The sequence below is a fragment of the Anastrepha ludens genome, chromosome 3, assembly GCF_028408465.1.
Source record: "Anastrepha ludens isolate Willacy chromosome 3, idAnaLude1.1, whole genome shotgun sequence".
Classification (NCBI taxonomy): Eukaryota; Metazoa; Arthropoda; class Insecta; order Diptera; family Tephritidae; genus Anastrepha; species Anastrepha ludens.
The window spans coordinates 99,181,176-99,194,189 of NC_071499.1; the positions used below are offsets into that span (position 1 = coordinate 99,181,176).

General features: G+C 36.0%; 1 protein-coding gene across 1 annotated transcript; it reads right to left on the reverse strand.

Annotated features, from left to right (window-relative positions):
* LOC128858583 (serine--tRNA ligase, mitochondrial) lies at positions 1-11,832 on the reverse strand. Its single transcript, XM_054094975.1, has 3 exons — positions 11,005-11,832; positions 259-628; positions 1-200 (listed from the first exon to the last, which is right to left on the reverse strand). The coding sequence occupies exons 1-3, from the start codon at positions 11,766-11,768 to the stop codon at positions 84-86; spliced, it is 1,251 nt and encodes a 416-aa protein (XP_053950950.1). The 5' UTR covers positions 11,769-11,832; the 3' UTR covers positions 1-83.
* Between the last annotated feature and the right edge of the window lie 1,182 nt (positions 11,833-13,014).

The window sequence follows — 13,014 nt, forward strand, 5'->3', positions numbered from 1 at the left end:
TTTGTTCGACTGTCTTGATTCCGACGTGTACTTGGGGCTTCAATTTTTTATATTTTTTTATTAATTCATTCATTTTATAATATCTATACTTTAAAATGCTTGATGAGTTTAATTGCAGGTATTATTTTATTTCGTTTTAATAAATTAGCGTTCAAGGCTATTCCAAATTCTCTAGGTAGGAAAATGGCACCATTCTCAACCTTGAATGAAAATTAAGAGTTTATTGGGGGGAAAAAACAAAGTAAATGTACATACTACCTTATTGGACTCAATCAAAGCTATAAGTAATCTCGGTATTGCAGCTGCAGTTCCATTTACTGTGTGGGCATATTTTAGTTCTCCACTTTTCGTACGATATCTAATATTAAGGCGTTTTGCTTGATAGTCAGTGCAGTTGCTGCAGCTTGATATTTCACCCCACATTTGCCTTCCAGGCAACCATGCCTCAATGTCATATTTTTGGAATGCAGATGCGCCTAATTCTGTAGGAGGCATATCCAGTACTCTAAAATTTAAGTTAAACTGCTTAAATAAGGAAACTTCAGTTTCCCTGAAACTTTCCAGCATATACTCTGATGCATTTTCTGAACATACTGCAAACATCTCCACTTTATTGAATTGATGTACCCTTAAAATGAATAAATTTAAAATACCAATAAAATAAATAATTTTGTCCAATATCAAAAAATATGCATATATTAAAAGCCTAATCAATAAACATGATAATATCATAGTATAAGGACTAAACCAATGCGTATCTATAAAAGACTTGATTAATTCGCCGTGATCACTTATATCAAAAATATGTGATTTGTTTTCATATTTCGTTGCTTACATTATTATTGTAAAGTATAAATTCTTATAGGAATCATGGATATAGCTAGAGCTCCAACCACATTCTGCTCAGCCATCAAAAGTTATGACAATTCCTAAACTGTCTCTTGCACTAAAAGTTATCATTTTATATATCATTAAACAACAATTACTATATATGTTCCCACACTTTCAACAATGAAAATATTTCGAAACTTCGCCAGCAAAGTGTTCGGGACTACTCAAAATACTAAGAATAGGTCCTCCTATTAAAATCAATTAATATTACATTCGTGCAATACATATAATAGTTGCTTACTAATAAAATTGTATAATATTAGTTACTGTATTAATGTTTTTGAATCCGCTATGCAACATCAAAAACCTGTATACCAAGTCTTAAAAATAGTTAGCTTACAAATGATTACAACTTAAGAATATTTGTAATTATAAAGCATTTTTAAAAACCATTTATTTAACACTCTAACATTTTAGAACGATTTATCTTTTGCCTCAAAATAGGCTTCAGTTTCACCGATAACATCTTAACCATAACCAATTTTCGTTTTACAATTTATAATGTTGTCCAATATCCTTACTTTAATAGAAAACATTTCAGCCATTTGTTTTCCTTTTTAGTTTTGGTTTATGGTAATTATAATAAACCAATTGTATTATATCGCACGATAACCCAGCATTACAGGGTCAAGCACTCCAAGTGTAACCAATTAAAAACCCATAAATTTAGTTTGGAAAATTACTTTCATTCAATTCAAAGTAAAAAATGTGTGAAAATAATATTATACAAAATTAAGAATCAATTTACTTTTGTTCAATATGATCACCTTTTGCCTTGACACAGTCCAGAAACGAAACGCAAGCTGCCCGAATGTGACTTGGAGGTATTTTGGCCCACTTGCGGACAATGGATTTTTTCAGCGCCTCGAGACTGGTGAATCTTTTAGTTCGGACCTTACTCTCCAAAATGGCCCAAACACAATTATCCATCGGATTCGTGTCTTGTGAATTTGAGAGCCATTGCGTGGAGACGGTCCCGAGTCCTGTTGAAACGTCCATTGTCTGCCACCGAAATGTTTGTCGGTCTACGCCTTCAAAGCAACCTCCAGAATACTTTCCCGTTAATATTTCGCATTTACCTTGAACCCAGGCTCGATGAAAACGATTGGAAAGCGCCCATGCGGTTACAGCGACTCAAACCATTACCTGTGGCGGATGCTGCCTCCTGGTGGCCAATCGACGACTCAAATTCTCGTATGAACGGTCGGTCAAATAAACCCTATCGTTTTGGGAGTTTACGAATTGCTCAATTTGAAAAATTTTCTCGTCAGAAAACACAATGTTCGGAAATTGACCGCTTTCGGTCAAACGAAGCAACTACTTCGATCTCTCAAATCTGATTTGTTGCTGCTTTGGTGTGAGATCAGAACAAGCGCATTTTGGATCTTGTAGGACTTGACATTGAGTAAATTTTTCAGTATGTGGCGGATGCCACTGTCAGATATTTTCAGTTCTCTCGCCATTTGATTGGCACTTCGTCGGGGATTTCTCTCAAGTCGCTTCTTCACTTTTTGAACCATTTCACGTGACGTTGCAGTCTTTTGATGACCACCTCCATGACGTTTCGCGATGTTACCAGTATCATTGTAACGAATAGTGATGCGATAAACAAAAAACCATTTTATTTTTTCGCGTTAACTCCGCGCGCTTCTAAACAATACTCTGGACTGTCATTTAGCCAACTAGAAGACAGCTGATCATCAACTACGCGAACAGTCTGAAGTTGGTTACACTTCGAATACCGGACCCTGTAATGCAAAGACGTTCTCTTATTGATTGATTGAACAGCACGAATCATTTGTGCTAACTGGCTCATCAACTTTACTTGGAGCAGCAGCCAAAAATATATAGCATAAACCATAGTATACCGTTATGTTTCCGGTGTTTAAGACAAATCTGAGACAACGCAACATATGACGTATTTCAATTTTCGTTGTTGTTTTATCACGTTCAAATAACTAATTTTGTTTAGAAGAACAAATAGAAGGCGCCAGCAAAGTGTTCTGCTAAAAAAACGGAATACAAAGTAATATGCCCTAATCCAAAATAATAAAATATTGAAATTAAAAGTATAAATTAGTTTTATTTTTATTTTTTTCACTTTTTCGACTTTGGACGTAAATTTAACATATGTATTTCTATTATACCTAACGACTTGAGCTTCCAGGTAGCTTCCTAAATTTTAATTTTCTTTCGATTTATGGGCATAACCTTTTAAAAACGATCCTCGAACAAGACGAAAAAAAAGAATTTAAACAGTTACACCTTCAGTTGGACACCTCGGGTCTGGCTGGACAATACAAATACAAATTTCGACTTTTCTACCTGCTCTTTAATGGTCATTTAGGTTACCTGCACATAAACTTAGTATTGCCATAAATTCTGTGACACACTATACAAAGCATACGCGAGAACAATTTCGCTGAGAAAAGTCCGTTATATTTGCTTTTGTTCGTATGCATTGTCTACTCATAAATTATACTCAGTTTCTTGGCAAATTTGGCTTGATAACAATGGAGTATGAAGCTAAGGAAAATCACATTGGAGTAATTGTAAAGGGTGCTTAAATTTCAAGGGCCGATGTTGAATATGAACCTAAACGTCATGTTTTTTTCTGCATTTCATTTGACATTTTTCAATTTTAAACTAATTCAATTTGAACCATGGAAAGATACACAATCGAGCAACGCGTTAAAGTTATCCAGGCCTATTATGAAAACGGGCGTTCAAATCAAAATGCATATCGAAGAAAATCATCTTCAGTGATGAGGCACATTTTCACCTCAGTGATTTAGTCAATAAGCAGAATTGCCGCATTTGGGCGAATGATAATCCAAGAGTGATTGCCGAAAAACCAATGCACCCACAAAGAGTGACTGTTTGGTGTGGTTTATGGGCCGGCGGCATCATTGGGCCGTATTTTTTCCAAAAAGAGGCCGGTCAGGCAGTTACTGTGAATAGCGAACGTGAGATGATAACGAACTTTTTATGGCCCGAATTGAAGGATATGGATGTGGATGATATGTGGTTTCAACAGGACGGTGCCACTTGTCATACAGCTAACGAAACAATGGCCCTTTGCGCGAAAAATTTGATGGCCGAATAATCTCACGTCGCGGCGATGTCAATTGGCCGCCAAGATCATGTGATTTGACACCGTTGGACTTTTTTGATGGCCGAATAATCTCACGTCGCGGCGATGTCAATTGGCCGCCAAGATCATGTGATTTGACACCGTTGGACTTTTTTCTTTGAGGTTATTTGAAAGAAAAGGTGTACGTCGATAATCCAGCAACAATTCAAGAGATGAGATAATTCGGCACATTAACGGCATAGAACCCAATTATGCCTCAGCGTCATCGAAAATTTGGACCATCGGATGGAGGTGGGCCGCCGAGGCCTCGGCGGCCATTTGGCCGATATTTTGTTCCATACGTAATTGAGCCATACCAATATTATCCTAAAAAATTGTATTTTATTCAAAATCAACACCGGACCTAGAAACGTAACCACCCTTTATTACATAATTGTGATAAAAGTGCAAGTACGATTTACGAATTGCTGAAAAACTCTGTATTTCGAGAATTTTTGTTTACCGCACGAAGTGACAGACAGAAAAAGAAGTGGTCGTCCTCGCGTGGTTCGAACCAGTGTGGCTATAAAGCCGTTCGAGAAAGAATGCGCAGAAATCCCTCAGAAAGCAGAAAATCATATCCAGGGAAATGAATGTATCGACGGATCCATGTCAAAACTAATTAGAGATGATCTCCACATGAAATCCTTCCGTCGCTCAACTGGTCATCTTTTGAGAACGTGCTTGAAGACAATTAGACTCGACAGACGCAAGCAGCTTCCTTTCACAGATGAGAAAACTTTCACTGTTGATGAAGTTTTTAAAAATCAAAACCACAAAATCTATGCAAAAACTTCTAATAAGGCAAATCATGTTGTTCCAAGTGTTTAGCGTGGCCAACATCATTCCTCCGTAATGTTTTGATGGTGCGTATCTTTTAAAGGCGTTACATCTCTTCATTTCTGTGAAAAAGGAGTTAAGACCGACCGCCGTAGCGGAATGGGTTCGTGCGTGACTACCATTCGGAATTCGGAGTAAGTTGGTTCGAATCTCCGTGAAACACCAAAATAAATAAAAAATAATAGCGGTCGCCCATCGGTAGGCAATAGCAAACCTCCGAGTGTATTTCTACCATGGGAAACCTGCACATAAGAAATATCTACCGTTCGGTGTCATTTTAAAAACTATAGGTGACTCCATTTGTGGAGCAATATCAAGACGCACACCAAAAATAGGAGGAGGAGTTCGGCGAAACACACAAAAAGGGTGTACACGCTAATACCTGACAGAAGAAATTAAGTCGATTTATTGAATGAGTCGACGGCTGCGCCAGAACCAAGTGCTGACCATCAGTTTTTCCACGGCAAAGATGGAACAAAGTAGAAGAAAGATGCGGCTATTCGTATTCGACAACACAATATTATAGAACTTTGCTTCGGGGCAAGGCATTAAAATTCCGTTCTTATTGAGGTATTCAAGAAATTTTTTAAACCCAATATTTCACTCATTATAATTTCGGAAACAAATCGAAATGCAAGTGAAGCCATTCAAGAAGCCACTCATTCAGATGTAATAAAAGAGTCTGAATTCATTTGACTAGCACTGAGCTTGATGCATTGGTATTCTTTGGCTATAGGTGTAACACACAATAATATGCAGAAAGCGGAAGTTTTTTGGCGTTTGGAAGCTTTGCCCATTTTTCGAGCTGGATGTCCCATTGCGGATTCAAAGTTTTGACACGATATATTCGTTTTGATAACGGTCGAACACGTGAATAATTATTATCCGCATGAAAATATTACTATTGACGAACAACTATTTCCATATCGAGGCCGAACTAAACAAAAAATCCGTTGCCAGGAAAACTATATTGTCGCCGTAAAATGTAAAATTTTTGAAATTTTAATGCAAATGTTCCGAATTTTATACAAAGTTCAAAACTTTGCTTTATATGGTTTTTGTTGTACTATGAATTATGTATGTAAGTATGTAACAGGATTGCCTGTGATTCGATCTTGAATTACATTAACGTCGGTTAAGCGGTTCAAGTGATTTATTCTTAGCAATGGTGCATTCGCCTCACACAATTAACTTATAAACTTTTAGAACCTTAGACAAGCCAGAAACTTTCGGAATGCTTAAGGTTGGGGCCTCCAATAAATGTAATTCCAATGGCAATTTGAGTCTCGAATATGTTGTTCTTCCACTCAAAAATAGCGAGTGATAAATTGGTAAGGAATGTTTTTACAGTGCAGTGCCGTCAGACGAATCTATTAAGAATAGATCATCTAATAGTCTAATAGAAGCGAGACCAGCAAAATTCAAACATAAAGCTGCGTTATAAAAAATGTAAATACTGCTAATAGGTAGAACTTTATTCGCAATACGCGTTGTGCAAGTTTTTAGTTTTGTGAAAAATTTAGGAAACGCAAATTGTTTTTACAAAAAAACAAAAAGACTTCCACATATGAAAAATCGATTTGAAACAGGGTATGTATACACACAGACTATGGTACGCACCCCAAAGGTCCAAAAATGTCCCTTGCAGCAAAATAATGGAAGAAGTAAAGAGGTTCATAAAGAAATGGGTGCATCGGTATACCGAAGTTAAAAACGTTGACGACTTCCCCGTTTGTGACAAAGCCGAACATATTGTTGCGTAAAGCTGATACAGTTTTGAGCAAAAGTGGTGTTAATGCATCCAAAGACACGAGTCAAGGACGTTTTCGAGAAGAAGATCTCAAACTCCAGAACAGATTGAAAAAACCGCTGCCCTCATTACCACATTAAAAACATATATATATTAATAATTGCAAGGGCTAAGGCAAATTCAGAACGGAATTGGGCAAACATATTATTCACGGATGAACCTTCGTTTTGGGCGAAATCGTAAACATTAAAACTTTAACCAATCGACAACTTTAACCAACTTCTTCGAAAAAGGATTTTGCCGTGTTTACCACCAATTTTAATACAATTTCGATTAATAAAATTTACCAAAAAGCAATATTACCGTTAGCGGCGAAGAAGTTCGGACGAACTAGCCAACCTTGGATTTTACAAGAATACAGCGATCCCGCATCGAATTTGTGTAGAGTGGAAACACCAAAATGAGATTGAAATGTTGGATTGCCTTTTACAGTCGTGATGCCAAAACTATTAAAAATGTTTGGGCAACAGTAGTTAACCAAAAACTTAAAGGTAAACAAATTTACATTCTTCTTACATCTTATACAACGTGCGCAGAAATTAAGACAAAGTATGACTCGAAGGTGGTGACTATACATTTTATTGAATATTATTATACGCAATATATAAAGTCCATACAATACACTTTGTTAGAATCGAATTGGTCAAATAGTTTCTAGGTGATGAAGGTCACGCTTCTATTAGACAGACTATATTTCATTTGACAGGGCATTTGTAACTGTGTTGTAGAATACATAATAACACAAAAAAAAAAAAAAATCAATAGCATTGTTAACCTAACCTAACCTAATAGCATTGTTTCTTGGAGTAACGTTGGGTTTGTTGAATTTGTTCTTTACCTAGTCTGTCCCTTTACACTTCGAACTAAAGCTTGTGGAACTGTTAAATAATAATATTGCTCTCATAAGAGAAAGCAACGGGAAACCAAATACAAATTTGTAAAGGAACGCAACAAGTACGTTTCCTGAAGAAAAACTTTGCACAAGGACCTGTCACTTCTGACTAGCAAGAGTTGCTCAGTTATTCTCTCAAAAGTATTCCAAGGCACAAATTTTTTGAGTGAAGGAATGACTTCCATTGAGATCTGACTGTAAGCCACACTCGTAAAGCAACAAACTAGCTGTATGTGCGCCCATTTTGAAAGTGGAATTGTAGAGATTCACTTAGTTTACGGGTTTTTTTATTAATATAATAAAATGAATTTCATTTTTCTTCAAAAATATTGTCCCCAAACGATTTTTCGAAATTCCGAATATTTATGGAGATATAGCCATTTTAGTGACGCAACCTTCACAGCAAAACATCAAAATTAGTTTTCAGGCAAAACAAAGCATGAATTGATATTTATACACAAAAATGTAGCCCCATTTGTGCAAGGAAAACTGTGAAACTAGTTTCAGGTACATAAACAAACATAAATATAAGCACATCTACACACGTACATACACTGAAGAGCAAAATTGTACCAAAATGTAATATTTTCTATTTAAACACCTTTTTTTTTGGAATGTTTTAACAAATCAAATATTTTTTTGCATTACTTTATTGGGATGTATGCACTCCCTCTCTCAAACCGGTTTGGTGTCAATGCAACAACAACAACACTAGTAGCAAGCAATAATGCAAAATAACTTCACGGTTTCGCACTCAACCATTTTTTTATTTCTTCCAATAAATTAAATAAATATTAATAAGATGTCCATTATCCTGCGGACTTTTTCAGCTCGTGGATACGATTGGGCATACTTCGTGTATACCTCAAGACCAAATCAGTCGGAATAGCATCACTATATCGCGTGTTCGCTCCCGCAGCTCATTAACTCCACTGGGCGGACTTGAATAGGAAAAACTTTCCTTTACTACCACGATATATTTGAATGGGGGGCAGAGAGGGAGGGGGCGTGGCACCACCCACCACGCCCATTAGAAAGAGCAAGGTTACACCATTATAACTGTGAAAATCCCAACCTCCTAGTGTCCCTATAGAACTCCCAGGAGATGTTTAAAAATTAGGTTTTTTCCGACCGCATTTGCAGTTTGTACTGAAATACAGTTGAAGAGAAGAGTATACAGCAGTCGTCAACCCAGCAAGCATTTAACTTAGGTTTTATATTTCATAGCACTTATGAAAACGTTGTTTTATCGTAAAAGTTATGAGTGCCGATGGCGAAAATTTAGGTCAAAAAATGTTCGATTTTGCATTATTTCACTATTTATAAAATGTTTTTTTTTGTAAAAATATTTGCTTTTGTAATATACATGTATATTTGAAATCAGAAAAGCGCCGCAGGCGAAAATTTGGACTAAAAATCGCGCGATTTTTATTCCAAATTTTCAGTATTTGTAAAAATATTTGTTTTTGTAATAGATATGTATATTTGAAATCAAAAAAAGGGCCGCAGGCGAAAATTTGGACTAAAAATCGCGCGATTTTTATTCCAAATTTTCAGTATTTGTAAAAATATTTGTTTTTGTAATATATATGTATATTTGAAATAAAAAAAGCGCCCCTATAAATAATAAAAATAATAATGAAAGAATTGTTCCCTTTTGGTTGACTGGGTTTTTCTTATTTCGCTTTGTTCTTCTCTCTCTCATCGTTCGTTTGACAGTTCGCTCCTCAAATTTATTCTGCACGGTATTACAAACGGTTAGAAGAACATTTGTAATAATAGAATTTTAATAGAATTTGGACTATTATTTAGTAAAAATAGCTTTAAATCGAATGTTAATGTAATAAAGAATCTTTATAAGTGATTTTGTTACTTTTTTGTGTTTGTATTTAAGTGAAATAAGCCTCTGTAATAGGGCATTTTTTCAAGCTTATGAAAAAAAGATGCATTTTTAACGTTAAATATTGCTATTAATTCTTAATTTATAAAAAGAATATAAATCAAAAGGCTGATATAGTGACTACATTTGCGTGTTATAATTTTTAAATTCGGTCCACGCACTTAGACATTATAACCAAATATATCGTGGTAGAAAAGGAAAGCTCAGCCCTTGAATAATCGGCCAGCTTCGATTTTACATGACTCCATAAATTTTCGATTGGGTTCATGTCTAGGCGAGAGTCCCCATCTTTTGCCAATTGCGCCCTTGCATCCATACAAGGCGATTGTTGCCTTCCTTACTCTCTCTTCAATATTGGGCTTCCACGTTAGCTTACTGTCAAGGATTAGACCTAGGTACTTCACCTTGTCAGAAAGCACCAACGGAGATTTGACAGATGTCACCAAAACAAAATGGCTGCCACAGGGCGCCAAAATCGACCCGCGCCAATTGAAAAACGTTTGCGTTAATGAACACTCATTTTGATAATAAAGTTTTATCATTTGAACTGCTGTTCAATCGTGTAACTTGCCATGATGATTTGGCATAAACAACTGAATAATAAACAGATTTGACAGATGTCACCAAAACAAAATGGCTGCCACAGGGAGCCAAAATCGACCCGCGCCAATTGAAAACCGTTTGCGTTAATGAACACTCATTTTGATAATAAAGTGCCGTTCAATCGTGTAACTTGCCATGATGATTTGGCATAAACAACTGAATAAAAAAAATATTTTTACAAATACAGAAAATTTGGAATAAAAATCGCGCGATTTATGCTTTAAAATATATATGTGTTACAAAAACAAATGTTCTTACAAATACAGTAAATTTGGAATAGAAATCGCGCGATTTTTAGTCCAAATTTTCGACTGCGGCGGCGTTTTGCTTTCAAATGTACATATGTGTTACAAAAACTAATATTTTTACAAATACTGAAAATTTGGAATAAAACAGCGCGATTTTGAGTCCAAATTTTCGAGTGCGGCGTCATTTTGATTTCAAATATACATACATACATGTTACAAAAACCTAGTGGGTTGGGACTTTCACAGTCATAATGGTGTGACCTTGCTCTTTCTAATGGGCGTGGTGGGTGGTGACGCGCCCCCTACCCCTCTTCCGCCCTTCAAATATATCGTGGTAGTAATGGAAAGTTTTCCCGCTCGTTTTAGCAAAATAAGCAATAAATCAACATTTCCTGTGAGTTTCATTGGAAAATTCGTAATATTTATCAAAAAACAATTGAACAGTCGACCAGAAGGATACCTAGCCCAAATATATCGTGGTAGTAATGGAAAGTTTAGCCCAAATTTTAGCAAAACTAAACACTAAACCAAAATTTCCTTCCGTTTCATTGGAAAATTAATAATAATTCTCACAAAAAAAAGCAAACGGCCAAGTGTAAGCATAACTAGCCTCTAGAAATATTAATATATCGCGGAATTATTCAATAAAAATGTACAAGTAAACGCGTACATTGTGAAACATATCACCTGTATATTCCCTTTTCCTCGTTTAGTCCTGATGTTTCTGCTCGGTAACACCTACTTACAGCAGCCACTTTCAAAGGCAACTCTTTTTCGTCAATAATTTTATCAGAAAATAAACCTGCCAATGCCATTTCGGAGGTGCCGGACAAACACTCTTCCGTATCAATTTTATATACTTGAGTGCGGTTCCCTTCTGTTTGCATACCGCAACCATTTATAATAAAACTTGGTAAAATGTCAGGTACACATACGAGGCGAAAATCTATCTTCTTTAGGAACGCAACAGTATACCGTATCAGCTTCTGTTCCAAAGCAGCTAGATCTCCCATCAAATAGTAGCTCTTGTGGCCTGTATAATGGCCTAAATGTTCCGTCCTTAAAAAATTAAAAAATTTACACACAATGGAAAATTCGTCAGTTTTCGATGCACTTGAAAGAAATTGATATATTTCGCGCGGTTTTTCGCCATAGCTGACTAATCGGTTATGTGTACTATTAGGAAGCTTTCGTATTTCCGTAACAATTTGTTTTTTGACGCTATCTCTACTGGGATATTTATGCAATTCACAAAGTAAGGATCTTATTAGTGGCACATTGTTTCTATGTTTTCTGACCAGAATATTCTTCTCGATAATATCCAAATATTCCTTATTGATATCGAAACCTGAATTGCAGAACTGTCTAAATCCGATAGTTTCATCCCGTGCCATAGTTTGAACATTAAATATTTGCCGAACGTGAATTATATATCGAAATGTTTTAAACATTTTATTTTTTGCAATATTTCACTTCTCACACAAAGAAACCCAAAATAGTCATTATCGATATACATAAATTTATACGATACTGTTTCAGCACAATTGTACCGAAGATATAGTATCGTGCCTACGTTAATTCATATATAAATACATCATAAGATTATTCTCTATTCGATATAAATTTTATTTTATTTATTTATTTATATAAGCTTATACAATGTAAATTTACATATGTACAACCTAAAAACATGCAGCGCTAGCATCAGAGGTTATCAGCTGACCGTTGAATGAATGATTTGTGTTAAATTCTTCTCAATAGGTCGCAATCTTTTAGAAAGTTATATAATGGTTTTTATGTTTTCCTCAGTTGGGCTGGAAAGGAGGGAAATAGGATCCGTATTAGAGTAACATTCTCTTTTATATCGAAGCATTGGGCAAAATTCTAATAGGTGGAGGACAGTTGCTGTGTCGTTGCAAAATGGACAGTTATTGGTTCTTATGCCACCAAGGAGGTGAGCATGCGTAGCTATTGTGTGTCTTATCCGGAGACGTATGTATGGAGTGAGAAAGTTAGCTGGAATTGTTGCAGGATATACTGGTTTGATCCTTGCTGAGTTGACTATTGTATAATGATGATTATAAGAAATCCAATCGATGAAGAGTTTCGAGTGCCTCTTTTCATTGATGAGACGATATATATCAGATTTTGTAAAGAAGTTGAGTGTTAATGTGGGCGCGTTAGATGCATCTTTTGCTAATTCGTCTGCGTAAAAATTTCCTGTTATACCAGTATGGCTAGGAACCCACATTAGCTTAATTTTCTTTTGATATAAAATAAGATATTCTCTAATTGAATTGATGACAGTAGTTTGGTTATAGCAATTTTTTATAGCTTGAAAACATGATAAGCTGTCGGTACATATTACATACTTTCCAGAGTTTTTAGAAGCATGTAGAACAGCGTGGAAAATTGCGGTGGCCTCAGCAATAAATATAGAACAGAAAGGGAAAAGCAGCCCATAGGATATCGGCTTACCCATTCCCATGGCAGCCGGTTCTACGTTACCGGAATGACTCGGGTTTTTATTCCCGACCAAGGGCTGCCGCCCCAGTACACTAGCCCTGTCTAGTGCACCGTATTTTACCCTAAACCTTTCGTCACAGGAGCAACTCATTGCAGCCAGTTTGCTCCAAATACTTCTCTTCCGGGCTGGCGTCGAACCCAACCCCGGACCTGAAGTATTTTACTGCTGCA

What these genes read in the sequence shown, in the direction of transcription:
- LOC128858583 (XM_054094975.1), bottom strand. Translation starts at nt 11,768, where the DNA reads ATGTTTAAAACATTTCGATATATAATTCACGTTCGGCAAATATTTAAT. An exon ending in GAGGAAAAGGGAATATACAG is followed by an intron (nt 629 to 11,004) that starts GTGATATGTTTC and finishes ATTCATTTTAAG; the next exon opens with GGTACATCAATTCAATAAAG. An exon ending in CTTTGATTGAGTCCAATAAG is followed by an intron (nt 201 to 258) that starts GTAGTATGTACA and finishes TTTTCATTCAAG; the next exon opens with GTTGAGAATGGTGCCATTTT.